The 20,042-nt window shown below is 42.0% G+C and overlaps 1 protein-coding gene across 1 annotated transcript in view; it reads left to right on the top strand.

Annotated features, from left to right (window-relative positions):
* The window catches only part of abca2 (ATP-binding cassette, sub-family A (ABC1), member 2), a 423,663-nt gene that overhangs the window by 145,274 nt on the left and 258,347 nt on the right, over positions 1 to 20,042 (top strand). Inside the window, exons 7-9 of the mRNA XM_083912406.1 lie at positions 1,232 to 1,444; positions 3,416 to 3,774; positions 4,891 to 5,050. Of these exons, the coding sequence (XP_083768532.1) occupies positions 1,232 to 1,444; positions 3,416 to 3,774; positions 4,891 to 5,050 (732 nt within the window). The remainder of the gene's footprint in view (positions 1 to 1,231; positions 1,445 to 3,415; positions 3,775 to 4,890; positions 5,051 to 20,042) is intronic.

Consider the following 20,042-nt stretch of genomic DNA (forward strand, 5'->3'; position numbering starts at 1 on the left):
GACGGCTAAATGAGCGAATCAGCGATCTTGAAGAATAAACATCCAGCAGAGCATTTTCCAAGTTTTTCATTCCGTTGTTCTGTACTGATCCGGAGACTTTACAGATCCTCAGCAACTTTGTCTTGCAACTCTGTTCTGTCACTCTGTGATTGTCTTTCCCCAATGAGCAGCGGCAGCTGCGAAGCTTCTCCCCCCTTCACGATCCCCCTGTCCCGCTGGGCCAAGGCCGTTTAAGCAGCCTAGCTCTGCTGGCCATTGAGAGGTCACTGGTCAAGTCCCTGGAAAAGAACCCTGGTTGGACGACAAGGTCACATATAATTTTCTTGAAAAGGAACGAAGGGTAGAATTTACATATAAATAAACAAACAAATTTATAATGTAGGCTGGAAAAATGAGCTTCTCCTCCTGGAAAGACCAGCAGCTGCCACTGATTCTGCGTACATCCGCGAATCATGAGAGAGACAGTGAATCTGCTAGTCGGCTGTTTGGCAAGTTGCAGCTCACAAGAGCCTGCTGCATCCTGAGAAATGACCCACACTTCCTCAACTTAGCAGTCCCCCACTCATGTAACTGATTTTTAACAATATTTGACACCGCTTTGGGTAGAAGGCTACTAAAAATGTTAGCATGCTAATCCTCACAACTAGCCTCCAAGGAGAAGTGAGGCCGCATCCCTAATTATTCACTCCCCCGTGTTGTCATGGAGCTATGACCTAAACATACAGAGTAGAATGCTGCATGATTCTGACTCCATAAAAGTCCATTCCAAGCTAGATTTTTAAAGCCTGAAAACAGAGCCCAGAGGAGGTGCAGGAGTCTAATTTTCTCTCATAACACTTGAATTACAATATGATGAATGATTACAAATGGCGACACGGTGGTGTAGTGGTGTCTGCATGGGTTTTCTCCGGGTTCTCCGGTTTCCTCCCACAGTCCAAAGACATGCACGTGTTAGGTTAATTGATGACTCTAAAATTGCCCGTAGGTGTGAATGGTTGTCTGTCTCTGTGCATCTCTATGTGCCCTGCAATGGACTGGCGTCCTGTCCAGGGTGTACCCCGCCTCACGCCCGATGGCAGCTGGGATCAGCTCCAGCCCCCCGGGACCCCGACAAGAACAAGCGATTGAAGATGAATCAATGAATGAATGAATGATTACAAAGCCCAAACTAAATGCTACCCCAGCTTTAAGATGCTGACATCATCAAATGAACTGCATCCATCTTTCACAGGGTGTCCTCCTGACTGGAGCTATGCTGGAAATCTTCACCTGTGGGGAGGGCAGGGCCAGTAAGATCCTGTTGGTGCCTGAGAAGCAGCGACCAGTGCTGCAAGCCTATCGCAGTGCAGTGTGCAGTGGAGGGGAGGTTCAAAGATCAGAGCGCTTCAGGCTGATGAGCCTCAAGCTGAGAGAGCAGATCGACACCCAGAGCTTCACTAAGAAGGTACAGCAGGAACTTTATATAAAAATAAAAAATCGAAAACTGATAGCAGATGAACATACATATGGGCTGAATCTTTGTAGTCCTAGCTTAGCCTTTTAAAAATACATAGCAGATGAAGCCTGCTAAGGGCAAATCCATGTTTTTTTTAATGGACTGCAACACTTTCATTGAATGACATTCCCTGGTGAAAATAAAAAGTTTACATATTTTTGAGGTAGTTGTGTGCACCTGACGGACAGCAAAATACATGGGGCGCAGATGCATTACAACCTCGGGGTCTGAGAAATCAAGTCAATGCAAAATACCAAAAGCTGTAGTTCATCGAGTGGATACTTCAGGCTGACACCAAGAACTCTGTGGAAGAAATTCTTCCAAGAATATAGAGTCATCGTTGAATGAATCCGATCTTTTACTGCATGCATGGAGGAGGGAAGCGTCTCAGCACTGGTCTGGTCTGTCATGTCTCTCCCCTCCAGATAGCTTCACCACATACAGTAACATCAAAGTACCTTATAACAACACAAGAAACATCAAAGTTAAAACAAGAACAAACAATTCACAATGTTTATGAGCCCAGTAGATGATCTTAATGTTTTAAGACCAACAGATGTCACCATTTGCCACCCTCTTGTTGACCCCTCCCCACTTTACAGTACCTCCAGCGTTTATTCACGGCTTGACTTGACGAACATACAGAAACCAAGGCATTTCACAACTTAGAACTAAGAAAAGCCTCTATATGAAATTGATTTGAGCTGATTTGATAGGTCCATTTAAAATGCCCAAATTTACAGCAGAAATAAACATGTTTACAGCCTGGTTTTGGTCTCTTTTGGACAACTGTGCGGGGGTGATTACTTTTTTATAACTCACCCAATTATATTAGGGCATATAAGTTCTGCATATTTAAAAGCGTGGCTTCCTTAAGTGGCAGGTGGCTAACGTTAGCTGCTAGTTGTCTGTTTGCTCTGTTTTGTGAAATACATTTTTCCCATAGATGGTTTCTGTCAATATAGGTAAGTTCTGCTGTTCATTTATCTAATACATTTGGTATTTGGTGAGTTTGAGAATCAGAGCAGCAGGGGCTGTATTGGCGTTTCTCTACCGTACTGTTGTGACGAAAAGAGAACTGAACCAGAAGGCAAAACTCTCGATCTACTGGTCAATCTTTGTTCCTACCCTCAGCTATGGTAATGAAAGCTGAGTCATGACCGAAAGAACGAGGTTGCGGGTACAAGCGGCCGAAATGGCTTTTCTCAGGAGGGTGGCTTGAGTCTCCCTTAGAGATAGGGTGAGAAGTTCAGCCATCCGTGAGGAACTCGGAGTAGAGCCGCTGCTCCTTTAAGTTGAAAGGAGCCAGTTGAGCTGGTACAATCTTTGAGTGCGACGGGGCTGTCACGGCATACAGCAGATGTCCGTTATATCCAACTGAAGCTGCGACGCCGACCTGGGGAGCCCAGTGCCCTCATGCAGATAGCACGTCTTCTCAACTCAATGTTTAAGACTCAACTATTTTTTTCTCTCAAAGCATGGTTACGTGGTCCATTGACAGTTAAAAATTACTATGTGTTAAAACACAAGTAAAATCCGTGAACCTGTATTTAAAACCATGCAGTTAATCCATTCAGTGTCAGTTAATAAAGCCCTGCTGGGCCCCGCCTATGTGACGTGGTGCATCTGTGCCCCATATACTGTATATTGACTGTCAGAAACATAGTAGAAAAGCATGTGAATTAAGATAAAATTAAAAATAACATGTGCCCACAACATATTAAATAGTAAATGATAGTAATAGTAAACTAGCAATTAACTTTATTATGATTGGTCATTAAAATTCTAAGAACATGAACAATACATTTAAATGCTGGACCAGATGTGGTATCTTCAAAGCATGGGAATATAGTGAATTCATTTATTCAGCTGTCTCCCTTCACCATTTCTCTCTCTCCTCCTCCACCCGCATCCCACTAGCTTCACCTGGAACAGCCCAGTTCTTTTGTTCTCTCTGGGTCCAACCTTGGAGCATTATTGAAGGACCTGGCTGATGTAGAGAGGCTTCTTAAGGACATCGACCTGCTCTCTGGCCTGGCCCGCCTGCTGCCCAAATGGGCCTGTAGTGGTCAAACTCCAGCCTCCCCCACAAACATGACATGGCCCCTTAACACCACCACCTGGGGTCCTAACACCACTGACATCCCTAGAGAAGAGGGAGAGAAAGTAGGAGCAGGCAGAGGGAAAGGGAAGGAGGAAGCTGAGAACCCTCACTCTCAGTTTTCAGCATTTGTACAACTGTGGGCTGGACTGCAGCCAATTCTGTGTGGGCACAACAGGTGGGTGAGACAAAATAAATTATGATATCCAAAGCATTTGTTTTCTGGAAACTACGACAAGGAAAGCACTTGTGGTCGAAGCCGCCCTCACCAGGTGGATTAATAATGCCTGATTACCCAGCTCTGCGGTTTGAAGTTTCTGTTTAAAGATATCCACATTCATAAGCAGAGAAAATCAAAACTGCTTCACCAAAGGTTTTTGCAACAGCTGAGAGACCTTAGGGGCTGAATTGGTTCATTGGTTCAAGCATGTTAAGCAAATACTATAGGCTGGTGTAATAGACTTGATAGCAGAGCATTATAAAAGCTTGCAATAGACTTGCTGTGTCGATAAGAGAGAGTAATGGCTGCACATCAGCTATATCTTGAGCTTTTTAAAAGACATATTTGTTCATGTACCCCACATGGGGTCTAAAGTTTAGTTCTTCAAAGTCAAAGATGACATCAAAGTTTCTTCTCTTTTGGTTCATTCCTAGAAAATTTTCTCTCAAATTCCAGTTTCACCCTGGTTGAGCTGTAAAACGTTTTGTCACATCATGGCATTGATATCTACATCCAAACAGAGTATCAATTGTTCCAGTTGATAAAGAGATATGTCAAATGTGTGCTTTTTTGGGGGGAGTTTAGATAACTTTGTGGCTTGTTTACAACCTGGCTGACTGCTTATGTTTCTTGTTCGACAAACTTTGTTGCCACATTTTTGCAGTAACCTTGGTTATGACAACTGATGAAGTGATTGCAAAACTATATTCATCTCGGATTGTCATCTAACTAGACTGTGGTGTATGCACTGCATTTATGTGTCAGTCTTTAAACAATGCTAGGTGCTTACTTTATTTTGTGTTTGTATCATATTTGCATTTGATATTAAACATGAATTAAGCAACTTGTAAGAAGAATTCCGTATCAGATAATATAATCATTATGATGATGTACATGGTGTAAAACCTGTTTACTGAGAACAGTGACATATGAGACTGGTAAACGTGTTGCTAGAGGAAAATATTTTCTTTTTAATTATTTAACAACCTGTAACAGATATGAAGTACAGATTCAATTCCCATACATTGTGACTTGGCAGTGGAGTTAGCCAGTAACATGTGGCTCTTGTTGCAGGATCATTGAGCCAGAGGCTTTGAAGCAAGGGAATATGAGTTCTCTGGGATTCACCAACAAAGAACAGAGGAATCTCGGCCTACTTGTTCACCTGATGACTAAAAATCCCAAGATCCTCTACTCCCCGATGGGATCCCAGGTGGATAAAGTGATTCAGAAGGCAAGTAGACAGCACTGCCTTTGGTGTATGTGTTTGTGCAGAGCTGTTCACATTATCTGCACTGACAATACATGCTGACTAATTCTAAAACTATGTTTAATGCTGCAAAAGTTTTGTTTTTTTCCCTCTTTGGAAAAGGGAAACAAGCTCTATAGTCCAGAGAGATTTGTTTCAAAACACATTATACATGTTGTAAAATGACTGCTGTCAACATGTGAAAAGACTTTAATTCTTCAATACTGTATTATGGAGTTGGAGCATTGAACAGTTTGTCTCATTTTTTGGGTTTAGGATCTTTTGGGTGGGGCCTGAAATCATGGTTTAATGACACACTGGAGCCATAGAGAAAGCCCCACACACGCCACTCTCCATTGACTTTGTATTGCGTGAGGGCGACTCCTTGTCAATTCTGTCTACACAGAAGCAACAGTAACTATGATAATATCTATAGTAAGATGAATATGACTTATAATTTATGGCAGTTGATATACCAGAGTGTTATAAATATTATAAACAACTACAGCTAAGGTTATGTAATAGAGTAGTAGAAATAACAGCTGTGATACAATAAGAGATACGACTGACAATGTTTTTATGGCTAGAAGTAATTTTTTTAAACTAATGATAGTAAATATGAATAATAGTAATAACAGCAGCAGGAAGCCCAAAGCAGGACATCGGCAGCAGGCGCCACCACGATGAGCAGAGACCTGTGAGACGACAAAGCACAAACAACTCCGGGAAGAAGTTGAATTAGTAACATGCATTGATGAGACATGAATGATACAGATGGAGAGGATAGAAGCTCAGAGTATCAGGAACAGTATTATTCCCAGGCAGACTAGATGTATAGCAGCATAACTAAGGGCTAGTAAGCCCTAGCTATAAGCTTTATCAAAGAGGAAAGTTTTAAGTTTACTTTCAAATATGGGGACGGTGCATCCCAAACAACATTGAGGAGCTTGGCAGCTGAAGGCTCTGCTTCCCATTCTACTTTTGAAGACTTTAGGAACAACAAGTAGCCCTGCATTCTGAGAGCACAGCAATCTAGTCGGGGAATACGGTACTGTGAGCTCTTTAAGATACGGTTAGAGTCTAACCAACAAGAGCTTTGTAGGTAAGAAGAAGTATTTTAAATTCAATTACATGTTCTAGTCAGCACACTAGCTACATCATTTTGGATCAATTGGAGACTCTTAACAGACTTATTGGAGTAGCCTGATAATGAGCAGTTGCAAAAGTCCAGCCTAGAAGTAACAAATTAATATTATATAGATATACATACATATATAATATACAAACAATATTTTGCAGGTGAAAAAATGCAGTCTTTGTCGTCTTTGTCAGGAAACAAAGGACCTATCCTGATAAAGAAAAACAAATCCCACATCAAAACAATACCGTAACATCAAAACATAAAATCTCTAGTGATACAACTTTGCGTGGCTCTAGATGTCTACCTGTCAGTTGTGATAGACAAAGTATCAGCCCTCCGAAGAACCTTAAGCACATGAGCTCTTACCTCCTGGTAGAGTTTTGAGACCACCACCTCACCGAAGTGCTGTCGTGATAGGATGCGGTATCTTGGCTCCAGCGTGTTCATCAACTGCCCTTATTTTCAACACCGGAAAATGGCCTCAAATCTTTTCCAATAAAATAACCAATTGCCCTGTTTTGGGGGGGAGGAGATGCAAAGTCTCTCATCAGGGTGGTTTGCCCATTTGGCAAGTTTCGCTCAGGAGGGGGCATAACGTTACTTTGCTTCTCACTGTGGTGGCAGCTAATATGCTGATGCATGTTGCTTGTGTGGGATGGAGGGTAGGTGAGAGGGGTTGTGTTGCGTATATTTATGTAAGTGACCAAGGATGCGTGTGTGACATCAGCCTGTAGGGTCGCCTGGACCAGCTACCCAGTCAGTGTCTCAGTCTGCAGAGTGTCGGCGCGATATCACAGCATATTGGAGACGTCCTTGATTGGGCCCCAGCCAGAGTCAAAAACCAACAGGTGTCTTTAAAGGAACGGAGGGGGAGGATATCAACTGTTAGTCGATATTGGCATGTAGTTGTGCTCAGGTCTCGACTCTAATCATCTCTGGGAAATGTCATGCAGTTTGGACAATTTATGCTAAAGTCAGAGCGACTTCCTGTTTATGGCGGGTGGAACAAAAAGGCTGCCATACCATTATCCAACATACACAAAACATGCATCATGTATTATGAATCATCAAGTGTAGAACCCACAACGCACATTTCATGTAAATTGGTTATTTGTCATTTTTCCTGTTGCCAGTAGGGGGCGCTATGCTTATGACTAAATACTGAGATGCAAATGGACTGTAATGAATCATGAGAAATTTGGGGCAATTTATGTTGAAGTCACAACCACTTCCTGTTTCAGGGCAAAGGATGGTCGCCACGACAACAGAATTTGATGAAAAGCCAAAAGGTACATGATCTGAAAAATGAAATTGGCATGTAGTTGTCCTCAGGCCTTGACTCTTACAATCTCTGGGAAATGTAGTGCAGTTTGGGCAATTCATGCTAAAGTTAGAGTGACTTCCTGTTTATGGCAGGTGGTACAAAATGCCTGCCATGCCAATACCCAACATGCATTGTGTTACCCTATTCAATTTTAATTCAATTCAATTCAATTTTATTTAAAGTGCCAAATCATAACAAAAGTTATCTCGGGACACTTTACAGAGTAGGTAAAGACCACACTCTTTGACTTATTTATGATTTACATAGACCCAACAATTCCCAAGTAGAGTACGGTGGCAACGAAAACCTTCCCTATTACAAGCAGGAACATTGGAAAGACCCAGCTCTGTGGAGTACGGCCATCTGTCTTGACCGGTTGGGGAGGAAGAAAGGGAGAGAGAAAGAGAGAAAAGACTGGCAGATGGACAGAGAGAGAGAAGGACAGACACGAAGACAGAGAGACAGACACACTTCCAGAGATGCAAGCAACCAAAGAGTAACAGTAACTATAATAATATCGATAGTAATGTGAATATGACTTATACGTTATGGCTGTTAATATAGCAGAATAGTAGAAACAAGCACAGCTAAGGTGATAGAATGTGACAATGATAATAATTATTGTGGCAAACATGATCAATGATAAGTAGTGGCAATAGCAGCTACGATACAGCAAGACATACCACTGATGGTGGTTTTATGGCTACAAATTTTATAGTTTATTAGAGTGGTCATAGTATATATGACTAATAGTTATAGTAGTAGCAGGAAGCATCATGCAGGACCACGGCAACAGGCACCACCACGATCAGCAGAGACCTGCGAGACGACAATGCACAAACAACTCCGGGTTGAATTAGTAACATGCACTGATGAGACATGAATGATTCAAACAGAGGGGAGAGAAGCTCAGAGTATAATGAACAGAATTATCCCCCGGCAGACTAGGCCTATAGCAGCATCATTAAACAGAACAAAATCAGCTTAAAAATAACAACATTGTTAAGGGATTGTACGCCCTGGCTGAAAGATTTATCAAAAAGGAAAGTTTTAAGTTTACTCTATATGGGGTCAGTGTCTGCCTCCCAAATAACACTTGGGAGTTGGTTCCACAGGAGAGGAGCTTTGTAGCTGAAGGCTCTGCCTCCCATTCTACTTTTGGAGACGACAAGAAGCCCTGCATTCCCCAGATACCTTACTGTGGTGCAGGAAGACGACATAACATCATCCAGAGTAACAATATCTTTAGCTATTGAGTTTCAGAGGCTTTCGGGGCCAGCTTAATGCAGTTCCTTTATTGCCAATTAGATGCTACAGTCTCTCTAGCAGGATGCGATGTTCAATAGTGTCGAAGGCTGCACTAAGATCTAGTAAAACAAGAACAGAAACAAGTCCTTTGTCTGAAGCTATTAGAAGGTCGTTAGTCATTTTTACTAGTGCTGTCTCAGTGCTATGATTCGCTCTAAATCCTGACTGGCAGTCCTTAAATAACTCATTATTATGTAAAAAGTCACACAGCTGATTGGCGACTAATTTCTCGAGGATCTTAGAGAGAAAGGGAAGGTTAGATATAGGTCTATAGATGGCTAGTATATCTGGATAAGAAGAGGTTTAATTACAGTTACTTTAAAAGACTGTGGTGCATTACCTGTTGATAAAGACATAATAATCATATCTAATACAGGAGTGCTTATTAAAGGTAACACTTCTTTAAGTAACCTAGTTGGAATAGAGTCTAGGAGACAAGTAGAGGGCTTTGATGTGGAAATAGTAGAGGTTAATTTGTTAAGGTCAACTGTAGAAAAGCAGTCCAAGAATATATCAGGTCGTACAGTTGTTTCTAAGGTTCCTGGGTTTTAAGAAAAATTTGTGCCAAGCTAGTTGATTTTGTCCCTAATAGTTAGAATTTTGTCATTAAAGAAGGTCATGAAGTCGTTACTACAAAGGTTTAGAGGAATACATGGCTCAATAGAGCTGTGGCTCTCTTTCAGCCTGGCTACAGTGCTGAAAAGAAATCTAGGATTGTTCTTATTCTCCTCTACTAAAGATGAGTAATAGGCTGGCATTACGTAGGGCCTTCCTATATATTCTTAGACTTTCTTGCCAAACTAAGCGAGAATCCTCCAATTTAGTGAAGCGCCATTTACTTTCCAATTTTTGCGATATTTGTTTTAATTCACGGGTTTGTATGTTATACCACGGAGCTAACTTCCTCTGTTTCATTATCTTCTTTATTAAAGGAGCAACAGAGTCGAGTGTTGTGTGTAGTGAGCCTGCAACACTGTCAACAAGGTGATCAATTTCAGAGGGACTAACGTTAGTACAGGAATCTGGCATATTAGGATAAGGCATTAAATTAAATGCAGATGTAATCGATTCCTTAAATTTAATAACAACACTATCAGGTAAGCATCTAGTGTAGAAACTTTTGCCCAGAGGTGAGTAGTCCTGTAATATGAATTCAAAAAGTTATTAAATAATGGTCTGATAAAATAGGATTCTGTGGAATGAATATTAAGTCATTGATTTCCACACCATAAGCCAAAACAAGGTCGAGGGTGTGATTAAAACAGTTAGTAGGTTTATGTATACTCTGACTAAAACCAATTGAATCTAATAGAGAGATAAACTCAATACTAAGGCTATTATTATCAACGTCCACATGAATATTAAAATCTCCTACAATGATTACTTTTTAAGATTTAAGGACTAAATTTGACAGAAACTCTGAGACCAGGAGCACGGTACACTATAACAAGTATAATTGGCTGCACAGTTTTCCAGGTTGAATGTGAAAGACAAAGAACAAGACTTTCAAATGAATTATAATTTAGTTTAGTTTTACGGTTGATGAATAGGTCTGAGTCATCAATAGCTGCAATGCCTCCTCCTCGGCCACTGCCCCGAGGAATATGAGTGGGAGGAGTGGATTCATTTAGGCTAACATATTCTTCAGGACACAGCCCGGTTTCAGTCAGACAGAGTAAATCAATATGATTATCTGATATCAGATCATTTACAAATACAGCTTTAGGTGAAAGAGATCTGATGTTTAAAAGTCCACATTTTATTTTATGATTTTGTTTTGTTGCATTATCGCAGATTTTGTGTTGATTTGTATCAAGAATTTCTGTGTAGCTTCTCTTCTGTTCATTTTTGATTTAATTATTGTAGATGATTGTGAGGCACACAGCGTTTAGGATACTGAGCTGGAAAATTCTCCACAGGGAGCGCAGAGAGGTGTGTAAGACTGCCACTCTGCTTCCTGGGCATCTGTGATAAGGGCAGCGCAGAGAGGTGTATTAAACTGCGACTCTGCTTCCTGATCCCAACACTGGGTTGTCATGGTTTTAGACCGCTAACAACGGCGTCCAGGTTCTTAGATATGAGAGCAGCACCATCCAAAGTAGGATGAATACCATCTCTCCTAATAAGACTGCCAATTATCTACAAAGACCACATTACTTAACGGGCACCATCCAGACAGCCAGTGACGGAATAATGACATGCGGCTATACATGTCATCACAAGTCAAGTTGGGCAGGGAACCAGAGAAAATTACAGAATCCGACATAGTTTTTGCATGTGCACAAACCAACTCCACATTAATTTTAGTGACCTCTGATTGACGTAATCGGGTGTCATTACCGCCGACGTGAATAACAATCTTACCATATTTACGTTTATACTTAGCCAGCAGTTTCAAATAGGACTCAATGTCCCACTCTGGCCCCTGGGACACATTTCAGCATGCGTTTTAGCTCCTAGAGGACACTTAGCATGCGTTTTGGCTCCTAGAGGACACTTAAGCACCCCCCCTGCTGAGAAGTACAGGGATAAGCAAAACTGGCTTTCACTGTTGATGTTGCATAGCTGTAGAAAGGTGCTGATAGCTGCTATGCAAAAAAACATTGCTATGTTGTTACATAGTCATAAATATCGACATGACAGCTACACATGGAGATAATATGGACAATACGTCTGCACTGCTCCATCGTTGCTTTTTGTAGACAAAACAAAGCAACAACAAAAAAGTTTTCGCTTCTATGGATGTAGTGGGATCTCAGACCCCACACACAGTCACACACACTGTAGTGAGAGTCATTACCTCCTTATCTGGCCTGTTTAGTTACAACAGCAGATGTATTTAGGTTTCGTAGTGAAATTAGGACGTCTTGCTTAGACAATTTATAATTTCATAACCAGCTCTACTTTGTCCATCGTGGCACTTTCAATGCGCACCGGGCGTCCGACAAAAGTGCAGATCCAAACAGCACGCAGCGTTGCTCACTGCCAGTTCAAGGACATTACAACAGGAGACAAAGAAATCAAAGTGATTTGATTGGTGACGCTCGCTCACGTCGTGTGCTGTTAGGACACTGAGTTAAGGATTCTCCGTAAATAAACAGCTGCCGCTGTCATCCATCTGTCAGCTTGGTCCACTTTGCCGGCTGCAGACACAAATGAACAAGTGCACTGCTGGACTTCTTTAAGACCGTTTTCAAATATTTCAAACATAATCTTACGGTTTTGTCAGGCTGTAGCATGGGCAAACAATGGAGATATATTACATTACTCCCGTATATCCATTTGTATGCACGCAGATCCCACGTGAAGCCGTTGTTTTAATTAAAAAAGAGAGAATGCGCTTATCCCTTTACAGGATGAAAAGGTGCTGGACAAAAACAGAATTATAGTTTGTCTCAACTTCTTCTTCTTCTTCTTCCTATTATTATTATTATTATTATTATTATTATTATTATTATTATTTCTTACCAAAGCTCATAAAATAATTTGGGTTACACATAAATTGACAGGGTCGGTCGGAGGTCCGTAACCAAACAAAATTGTTTTTTAGGCTATCACTTGTCAGTGTGGACAAGTCAGAATTTTACAGTTTTCACTGCTACAATGTTGCATTTGTGCCTGCTGGTAATGCAATCACATACAAGCCTACTGTACTGGGCTATTTTCATCATCATTATGTTTTTTTATTTTTATTAGATAGCCCTGAATGCCCAGGTCTAACAACGTGCCTGTCTCCCTCTCTCACCCAAGTAAGCGAGCGGTACCAAGGAGAGTGGGGTTTAGATAGGAGCTGACATTAGCTGACATCGATGTACATTGGAAAAAAAAATTAGATTATCACAGGCAGTTTAGTGATGTGCCAGCAACAACAACAAGATGCTAAAAACACAACCTAGCGAGCTAGCTGCTAGCGGCCAGGTATTGTCAAATAACGACTGTGGCACAGCCAGATTTTACAAACACAACAACACCAAACCTAATCGTTTCTAAAAATCAATCCTCACGTTAACTTGACAGCTCCAAAATAGAAAATCAGAAAATACATTATTGCTCACCCGTTCCTCAGTCGGTAACTGTAATCTGTATTGCACTGCATGAAGTCCATGCTCAACTTTCAAAGCCATAAAGATCCAAACTGTTCAACGCTTGTTCCTCTCTTAGTCTCTTAACTGAGCAAGTTATGCGCATGATTGACCTACTGTTGTTAAACGATGACCAAATCAGCAGAATAGGTTGCGTCAATGATGGAAACAAAACAAACAGCCTCTTCATTGTAGCGCCGTGACACGAAAGAGCTGACACTTGCTGAGCTGCAGTGTTAACAAGCTTTTTATTAATGAAGTTGGTTTGATTGATTAATACTCACTGTAGCGTTTATTATAGTGGTTATATATACAGTGATATTCTTGCTATGCCTCAGGAAAAAAACGCATAATAACGGCCCACGGGAAACTTTAAGTACTGAGTCTAATTGACAGAAATCCGTTGTGGCGACTGAGAAGTTTAATCCCTGAAATTTCATGTAAATCTGATACATTTTGTCATATAAGTCTGATTTCCTTTTGCCAGTAGATGGCGCAGTGTCTGTTAGACGATATTGGCATGTAGTTGTCCTCAGGCCTCGACTCTTACAATCTTTGGGAAATGTGGTGCAGTTTGGGCAATTCATGCTACAACTGACTTTATTCACTCGCACGAAATACCCGTGGATATAGCTAGGCGCCCCAGCATAACCTGGATTACCATCCCAGCAGGGAGGGGCCGGAGGCGGCGCCGGGATCGAAAACAGAAGACTAAGGAAGCGGCCACACAAACTGCCACTTTGGAGTATCTTCCTTACAAACGCGAGATCACTGGCGAACAAAATGGACGAACTAAGACTACAGGTTGCAAATAACAACATTGTGAAGGATTGCTGCATGCTGCTCATTACAGAGTCTTGGCTTAATCCTTCCATTCCGGATACCGCTATTGAGCTAGCAGGTCGCACAACAATCTGGCACGACAGGACTAGAGACTCCGGTAAGAGCCGCGAAGGTGGGCTTTGCATTTATGTTAACAACTGCTGGTGCACTGACACAAGGACAATGAACAGGCACTGCTCGCCAGATCTGGATTATGTAAGTGCAGGCCCTTTTATCTGCCCTGTGAGATCAATGTTGTGATACTGACAGCTGTGTACATTCCTCGGGATGCTAATGCTAACGTGGCACTCGGACATTTATATGACACTATCCGCAGCCAACAGAGTTCGTTTCATGAGGCTATTCACATCATTGCTGGGGACTTTAATCATGTGGATTTAAAGACTGTACTCCCCAAACTCCATCAGCATGTTAAATGTGCTACCAGGGAAGACAACACACTAGACAGATGTATTCCAACATTAAACAAGACTTCAGGGCTAAACCACTTCCTCACCTCGGTCAGTCAGACCACATGACCCTGCATTTAATACCAGCATACACCCCTCGCAGGAAAAGTGCTTCTACCACAACCAGAACTGTTAAAGCATGGCCTGAATGTGCTTCTGAACAGCTTCAGGACTGTTTTGAGTCAACAGACTGGGACATCTTTAAACACCAAGATCTGGAGCAGTACGCAACATCGTCTTGGACTACATAAAATACTGCACAGACAATGTAACTGTGGAAAAGCACATCCGGGTCTACCCAAACAGGAAGCCGTGGATGACAAAAGAAGTGCAGTGCCTGCTCAGGGAGAGAAACATCGCTTTCAGGGCTGGTGATGCAGCGCTATACAGCACTGCCAGATCCAAACTAAAGAGAGGCATCAGGGAGGCCAAGACTGACTACAAGAGGAAGATTGAGGACTGCTTCGAAAGCAACAACTCCAGGCAGGTGTGGCAGGGGGTTCAGTACGTCACCAACTAACACCTCGGCTAATGCCAGTGACATCTCACTGGCAGAGGAGCTGAACCACTTCTTCGCCCACTTTGAGAAAACCTCACAGGACACAGCAACACCATATCTTTCAGCCCACAGCAGTCACCTTCTCACAGTGAAGGAGCACGAGGTGCGACGCACGCTGAGGGTGGTGAAGCCGAGGAAAGCGCCAAGGCCGGACGGCCTCTCGGGACAGGTGCTCCAGGACTGTGCAGACCAGCTTGCTGGGGTTTTTACCACCATCTTTAACCAGTCACTGTCCCGGGGCACCGTCCTTCCCTGTCTCAAGTCCTCAACCATCATTCCAATCCCAAAAAAGACTTCCAGCCTTAATGACTACCGTCCAGTAGCACTTACCCCAGTCATCATGAGGTGCTTTGAGAAACTGGTCAATACACACATCATCTCAAATCTCCCATCCAGGTTTGACCCTCACCAGTTTGCCTACAGAACCAACAGGTGCACAGAGGATGCTATCTCCACAGCCCTCCATGCTGCTTTGTCCCACCTGGAGCGGCAGGGGAGCTATGCGCGGCTCCTATTTGTGGACTTCAGCTCAGCATTTAACACTATACTCCCAAACAGACTAATGATCAAACTTTTAGAACTGGGAATATCCAACTCTGTCTGCCTTTGGATTAAGGACTTCCTGTCAGACCCCAAATACACTGAAAGACAGGCTGGCAGGTAGGCAAGCAGGCTGGCAGGCAGGTCAAGAGGGAGAATGGCAACAGGAACAACAAAACACTAGTAACAGTCACAGGTCGACAGGGAAACAGAGGCAAAAAACACAAGGAAAAGTCCAAAATAGGTCCACGGAGGAGTGAGAGGAAAAACATTGACACATGGATGAAGCCAGCCCTGCTACACGCTACCGCTCCTGCTGCTGAGACATCTAGAGTATCTAGAAAAATGATCCGGCCCCGAAAGAGACTCAGGGTCGGCTTAATATACAGGGAGGCAGGTGATTAGTGCCAATGAGAAACACCTGGATCAAACTGCCGGAAAACCAGTTCACAACAGGGAAACACAGAAAGGGGACCACATACAGGAAAACACAGACAGAGGGAGACAAAAACACAGAGACTAAAAAGGAGAGGAGGGCTGCCCTGATGTAATCATGATAGTGATCTTCTTAAAATTTGAATCCACTGACTAAAATTTCCAAAGAAATTGCCAAAATACCATCTGAAGAATATAGTAATATAAGCTTGACTTCCCTGTAGTAAGCACTATCTTGAATATAACTGTAACTATTGTATTCAATATTTTATTAATATATTTATTAGCCTATATTGAGTTTTTTGTATAGGCTACTTGAAGTTATAATTGTAACTAGACCTGCAAGCAGATATCAACAGGGTCCAAGCCCCCGTGCAATTCTGACCTGGTGACCCGCAGAGGCGATGCAATTCGGACCTGCAGGTCCATGGGCATGACACAAGTAGCAGCTTGAATGCAGCACAGATTGCAGTTTGAAAAAGAAAATTAGGTATTTGAATTAGTAGATATTGCATTTGTTCACATAATGCATGCGTTACTCAATTTTGCATAACAGAACCCAGATTGTGGCCGATTGATGTCAGATTTTGCACAGACCCTCATTGCCGCACGTGAAATAACTTTTCCAAGTTGTGTGTTAATCAGAGAAACTACTTAAAAGTAACGCACCACTTCTCTGTTTTGACTACAGTGTAGAAAGTATTTTCTCTCTAACTTTCATACTGTTTGGTTTATGAAATATCTTTTGATAACTTTTGATCGCAGGGTTATAAAGATTGTGTTTGCAAAATTTTGTGCTGATGGGGCTCTTGGCATAGGACGAGTTTGCAAAAGTAGGTGTTGAATAATTTTCGATGGTTTGTGTATTTTTCAATTTGTGTAACAGCGCCAACTAATGTCTGATTGACCTCAAATTTTGCACAGAGCCTCACGTTACCACGGAAAACTACCAGTATGAGTTTAATGTTAAACAAACTAATAATGGTGAAGATATACAACATTTCTGATTTTGATTACAACACACAGGAGGTTGTCCCTTTAAAACGTAAAGATGTTTTGGACTTCTACTATTCTTTTGATAACTTTTCATCATGTTAATCGAAGGATAATTCCTGCAAAGACTTGTGGTGATCGGACTCTCAGGTATAGGTTTTTCTTTTTTTTTTTTGTGCATAAATACTTGGCAGAAATGTGCCTGTAATGTGTGTCCGTAACCTGAGATTTAGTGCCTTTCAGAAAACATTGGGGTTGTAAGAAATCTAAATTTACGATATACGATGTGGAAGTTAGAGGCCAAAAACTTTCCTCGATTACAGCGCCACCTTGTGGTAGATATGCCATTTTTGGTGTGTTCTATGGGGGCACCAGTCTAAACCTCCCCTGTTTTGTTTCCATAACTTGTACGGCTAATGCTCCAGTATGAGTGATAAGCAAAGAAGCGCCAGCTACTTGATGATTGATGTCATGTTTTTCTCAAAGCCTCATATGAGCATCAGAAACCATTGTTCTAAGTTTGCTAAGATATGATGAATTTTGCATTTTATAACAGCGTCACTGAGTGGTTGGTTGGGGTCATATTTTGTAGCAGGCCTCAGTAAGACATTGGAAACTAGATTACCAAGTTTTGTGTTGATCTGACAATTTGGAGAAGATACGCAGCACTTCCTGTTTTGACTGTAATCTACAGGAAGTTGTCCTTTTATAACTTCCGCATTTATAAGAGTATAAAAATAATTTTGATAACTTTTGATCAGTACCTTTCTAAATTTCATCTTGATCAGACACCCGGTTTCAGGTTTCAGAAAAAGTAGGTTTTTCATATATCGCAATCCTGCAAAAAAAAAAGTCTTGGCGAAAATGGGCGTGGCCTGTATCCAGAGTTTCATGTCGGTTCAGGGAACATGTGGAAGTAAGAATTGTGAATGTGCAAGGTACAATGTGGGAGTTACATGTGAATGCGAAAGGAATAGGATACGTTCATTTCTTTTTATTTTTTTATTTTTTTGAATTAGGTTAAGTTATCTTTCAAATAGAGGATGCACCATTAGACTGTATAAAAAAAATGGATGTAGCCTCTCCGTCGGGGCCCGTTCTTTCAACTTGATCCAATCATATTCACCTCTGGGAATTATTCACCATCTTGTCAGACTGACTCCTCCTCATTTCCTCTTACCTCATTTACCTCACTTACCAAAAAAGGGCATTGATGTGACGCTGGGGGAGGGAGACATGCTCGTTTGTTATACTGTATTTTTTTTTTTTTTTACATCCCTTGTGTTTTTGTAAGCTGCTGTAAATCCAATTTCCTTGCGTGAGTCATCCAAAAGGGATCAATAAAGAGAAGTATAAGTATAAGTTTAAGTGAGGTTTACTGAATTAGCCACATTAGCTCCACCACCCGGGGGCTAAGCTAACAGAACACATTACTATATAAACGGGAGTGTGAGTCCTGTGTCTCTAGCGGATCTGGATCGGAAGTGCAGCCAGCATTTATGATCTTTGATTTAAACTAATATTCAACATAGCACGATGCCCATAGACTGTAAACCTCTGACACAGTCTGCATCCTCGTGCTCCAGAATGTATGTGTCATAAATAGCAGGCTCCAGGCGGTACTGCAACTTATGGTGCAAGTCTTCTTCTCAAATCTTGTTTCTTATGGTGACACCACTACACAAATGGCCGCAGTCCAGGTCAAGATGACGGAGTTAGCATTCTAATTCTGACAACTAGCCTCCAGGGTGAAGTGATGGCCAGAGGCTAACTGTCACTCAAGAGGCTGCGCCCCTAATTATTCATAACATTAAACCTCCAATAAAGAACTGCAGTTTTTGGCACTTCCGTCTTGGATCAACCAGGAAGTCGCTGTGGTTTGGGCTTGGATGCACCGAGCGGTTTAAAATCACCTGTGTGGCGGCATTTTCGATTTCCCCATATACACAAATACAACCGGTGAGAAATGGACAGACAAAACCAAAACAGCATGTAAATATTGCTAGAGACTGCTAACATATACCAGCAACACGAGCAACATGCAGCAGCATATTAGCTGCCACCACAGTGAGAAGCAAAGCACATTACAACAGCGAAAATTGCTGAATGGGCAAACCACCCTGACAAGCTTTGCATATCCTCTCCCCCAAAACAACACAAGAGCGCAAGAAATTACCAGGGCATCCCATCACGACACCACTTCAGTCAGGTGGTGGTGCAAAAACTCTACCAGGAGGTAAGGTTCTCTTGAGGGCTGATACTAGGTGCGTTTCCAATATGGTCGACTACCCTGAATTAGTCGGGTCAATCTCGCCAAAAACACCCCTGAATGTGAGTCGCTCAGGAGACCGTTTGATTAGGTATTGTATTGGGTTTAGGGGGCAATTTCTTTTTCACACAGGACCAGGTTGGTTTGGATCACTGTTTCCCCTTAATAAATAAAATCATTATTCAAAAAATGCATTTTGTATTTATTCGGGCTATCTTTGTGTGTATGATCGGAAACATTTGCAAGTGTTGAGCGGCCATTTTTTTTTATCCTGTGGGAGAGCAGGGCCTCTTTTCTCCCCTGAGATATACCCGGTTGCTGATTGGATGTAGCTCTCAGCGGGATGTGACTTGTGGTAGTCGACACGCCACAACAACACAGCGAAGTAGACACTTTTATCCAGTAGTGTAGAAGAACACCACTGGATAAAAAAGATCTGTTCACGGATTCTGGATTGAATTTCCGACCGTCGTTTGCTGCATGCTCCATACCACTCTCTTTCTCTCTTTCCCATTCACACACACACACACACACACACACACACACACACACACACACACACACACACACACACACACACACACTACTGCAGCAGGGTGACAGCCAACTGTCAACAAACACTTTTACAGCGCCTCAAATTTTTAAGGTGAAGTGTTTTCTTTCATGTTACTTGTACATAAGTAGACGTTGTGAATCATACAGCCACCTTAAATCAAACAACAGCCTTAGCTCTAGCGTTAGCATTAGCTTTAAGCATATTAAGGTTTGAAGTGCGGCTTTTAGAAAGTGATTTAACTGAAGTCATCAATTGATCCTCAGCGCTTCTGGCCAATTTGCAACCAACCAAGATGAGTTCTTGTGAGTTGTTTTTCAAATAGTCCAATTTCAAGGTCCCTCTACCCTGAGCTTTTTACAGCATGTCTGCTCTCTCCGCCATCTTGCCGCAACCCCCTTCCTTGTTTATATGGTTATAACTGCCGACGCACATGAAGATGTTTTCATGCATGAATACCCGGGTTTCTAAAGGAGTTATT

Source organism: Echiichthys vipera, assembly GCF_963691815.1.
Source record: "Echiichthys vipera genome assembly, chromosome: 4".
Taxonomy (NCBI): Eukaryota; Metazoa; Chordata; class Actinopteri; order Perciformes; family Trachinidae; genus Echiichthys; species Echiichthys vipera.